At 33.2% G+C, this 3,434-nt stretch overlaps 1 protein-coding gene across 5 annotated transcripts; it reads right to left on the reverse strand.

The window, feature by feature from the left end:
- Positions 1-406: 406 nt before the first annotated feature.
- LOC108487243 (NADH dehydrogenase [ubiquinone] 1 beta subcomplex subunit 7-like) lies at positions 407-3,187 on the reverse strand. Of its 5 annotated transcripts, none has more exons than XR_008280045.1 (4): positions 2,640-3,187; positions 1,934-2,030; positions 639-719; positions 407-492 (listed from the first exon to the last, which is right to left on the reverse strand). XR_008280045.1 is itself a non-coding variant. In XM_017791537.2 (2 exons), the coding sequence occupies exon 1, from the start codon at positions 2,958-2,960 to the stop codon at positions 2,652-2,654; it is 309 nt and encodes a 102-aa protein (XP_017647026.1). In that variant the 5' UTR covers positions 2,961-3,175; the 3' UTR covers positions 407-719; positions 2,640-2,651. The 5 variants fall into 5 exon arrangements, 1 of the variants encoding a protein (XP_017647026.1); XR_008280044.1 differs by having other exon boundaries at positions 407-544; XR_008280043.1 differs by lacking the exon at positions 1,934-2,030 and having other exon boundaries at positions 2,640-3,178.
- Positions 3,188-3,434: the final 247 nt, after the last annotated feature.

Genomic DNA, 3,434 nt, shown 5'->3' on the forward strand with positions numbered 1-3,434 from the left:
TAATGACATCAGTTTGACATCTGATAGTATATGATTAGCTGGGACTGAACTAAAAATATAGGATACTAAAAAAAACTTAAAAAAAAGCTATATGCCTTTTTTTTTTTTAAAGAGTAAAAGTAATCGAGTTAGGGTCGAACCCGTAAATTCTTACAGAAGTAGGCCTTGACTTAGCTTGAAAATTCTTATAGAAACGAGCTCTTTAACTTTGTCAAGCACATAGAATTCCCCAACGTCTAATAAATTTGAATGATCAGTTGTGGTCACTTCCTCTAAATAAAAAATCATTGAATTATTGGGTTTCTAGACATTATACATGTATCAATGCCCCCATCGACTCGGTGAAATGGTGTATTCTTCTTTTTATTTTTGATGTATTACATGGTGAAGTGATTGAACTATAAACTTGTTAGCTAAAGCCATGATCTGTTTGCCCCCATTGATCAAATAGCATATCCATTGTATATCTCTTGCAAGTAAATAAACACCAACCTGAAGCATATTTACCTAGTTGGGTAAGTGAAAACCATTGTTACAAATATATCTGAAAAAGAACATGTCCACTTTGATGAGCAACTTTATTCCATAAACAAAGTTGATGAGCTGATGACAGATCACAAATGAAATAGAGTCCTTACATTCGTCCACAACAAACAGTTTCAAATTTCTCCCAGACAGGTGACAAACATCAAATATCCACCAAAGCTGTCTAAACCTTCCTGCCATGTTTTTAAACAGGGTATTATAAGCAGAACTCATGGCAAATGAAAAAGAAAATCATTAAATCTTTAAGAGCAATATTACAAAAACTAAAGCCAAATAAAATATTAATCTGAAAATTGAAAAACAATATCTGTTGGAATGTATTATTAGCAACTAAATTATTTCGAGACTGAACATAACAAAATTGCATTGCACCCATCTTTTTTTATTCTTCTATATGTAAAGAATCTTCTGGAAAGTCAATAATTCTTAAATTTGGATCATTCATTTTGTTGGCCATGGAAACATATTGCACGCTAGACTTACTGTTTTACTTAGTTAAATGACCGGAAATGTACCTAAAAGCTGCTGAAATAGACTTTTGCAGTAACATCAGTAAAGTTTGTACTTAGGACTTAAGAGTACTATACTAAGGCAAGTGAAAAACCGAAACAAGTATAACTAGTGCCTAATTTCAGCTTCTAATCTAGGCATTGTTGTGAGTATGACATTCTTGTGCTTTCAGAATTTGCAAATATCATATTTGTTCCTTCAATTAAGTTTTTCTTTTGGCCAATTGTTAAGAGTGGAAGGGGAAGGGGCTATCTAGGGTTTGAACCCTGAACCTGATGTCGACCAATACTTATAATCAACGCAAGACTTTTGCTACTATAATATTATTGTCAAGAAATAGATACATTCCCTAAACTTATAAAGTACTGTCAAACATTGACCAAACATTTCCATCAACATAGAGATTATTATCAGCACAATGCATCATCAAACAGGTAGCTGCATACAAGTTCTTTACTCTTTATTATGTTCCTTTCATGCTCTAAACATAAGGCTATATCTTGGATTTAAAACATCAACAATATTATATTCACTAGCCCAGATCTCCTAGGATACCAGCACCACTTGAGGGGAACAAGCAAGAACAATCAAACTAAATAATGGTAAATCAGAACTCATGTTTGGTAAATAACTGGGATATTCCACTTTTATGCATCTGCATGTATGAATTCAGTGCTTTGTTGTTAAACTCTTATTTCTTCTTTACATTGCCATATCCTGCCCATAATAAAAAAATTTCCATTGGCTACACCTACTAAACAGGAACATACAGGTAACTGAAAAAAAAGTATCAAGAATATATCGAATTACTCTCAAAGCATAATACGCAATCCCAATAACCAAGGACCAAAAAAATCTTGATTGTTAATAGTCTTACTCAAAGCCATCTACGGGGGCTATCCAGAATGCATGTTGTTCTGAATCTCACTACGAGAATCCCCCCACCATATTTCGAGTCATTAGACAAGAACAACCTAATACCAATTTCAAAAATCTTCAAAATGAGATTCTAAATCAAACAAAATTCCATGGACAAAAAGACCCCAAAGCAGAAACTGATTGATACGGACACATTCCAGTTTACCTTTTATTTCCAATCAAATGCCTCAAGAACCAAACAAATAAACCCCCAAATCACTACACCCTACTATAAATAGACCAAATGAAAATTAGTCCCTTAATAGAAAACAGGAAACCAGTAAAAACATCATTAGTATTGACAAGGGAGAAACAGAGTCTCATATCCTTTAATCTTATATCCAACAGAGGGATAGAAAGGGTTAAACGCTTCAATTTCAATCATAAGAGCAGACAGGAAAATTCTATCGAACATGTGGCAGCCAACCTTGATTAAAACAAAGCCCTAAAAAAGTTAAACCAATCCATCATGCCAACTAAGAAAGAAAAAAACAAAAATTTAACATAGCTAAAAACCCCAAAATTTTGGAACTTAAACAACCCTTAATACAAAGATCAATGAACCCATCAACAAACTATAAACAAAAACATCAATAGATAAATATCCAGTTATTAAATTATATATAAAAGAAATTGAAACAAAAAGAAAAGAAAATTTGACTGACCCTGGACCCAGCTTAAGCATTAGCAGTTTTGGGAATGAGAGGAACAGAAACGCCCTGTTTTCCAGCCTGTTTCAATTTGGCCTCTTCTTCAAGGATCTTCTGCATCTGCAGCATCCTCTCCATGACGAGCTTGTACTCGCACTTTTCATAGGAGTGGCGTTCAATCTCGCATTTCCAAGGTAAGTAAAACTCGGCTTGGCGGCACTTGTTGAGCGGGATGAGAAGATGTGCACATTGATCCCTGTACGGGATGTGGACCTTGTTCTCCACCATCTCTGCTTGTGTTGCTATCATCTTCTTCGATGAACCCTCCACTTTCATTCTTTTTTCTCCCTTTGATTTGTGTTTGAAGAAAAAAAATTGGGTTATGAAAATGCTTTGTTTGAACTCGGAGTCCAACTCCAAGGTAACTATCGGCTAGCTCCTTTTTCTAAAGTAAGCCCAAAGTAAATTGGAATGGTTTGATGTAGAGCTCGCAGTACAGCCCCAGCCTGAACCTTTGTACATTCCGAAACGAGCTCTAAATGATTTGAATCTGAGTAGGTCTGAGATCAATTTAGCCCGAGTTGAAAATAAATCCAATTCAAAGTCCAAATTTATAAAATAATTAATATAATTTTATGATGTTACTTAAATCACAATTATTTATTTTATAAAATGTCTTTATAAATCTTATATATTTATATTAAAATGTAATTAATAATAATTAAATTGTAAAGTGAAATAAATTATTAAAATATTAATTGAATATAAAATAATTTTAATGATAATATAAAATATATAATTACGATTAAA

This window comes from Gossypium arboreum, chromosome 3, assembly GCF_025698485.1.
Source record: "Gossypium arboreum isolate Shixiya-1 chromosome 3, ASM2569848v2, whole genome shotgun sequence".
In the NCBI taxonomy this organism is placed as follows: domain Eukaryota; kingdom Viridiplantae; phylum Streptophyta; class Magnoliopsida; order Malvales; family Malvaceae; genus Gossypium; species Gossypium arboreum.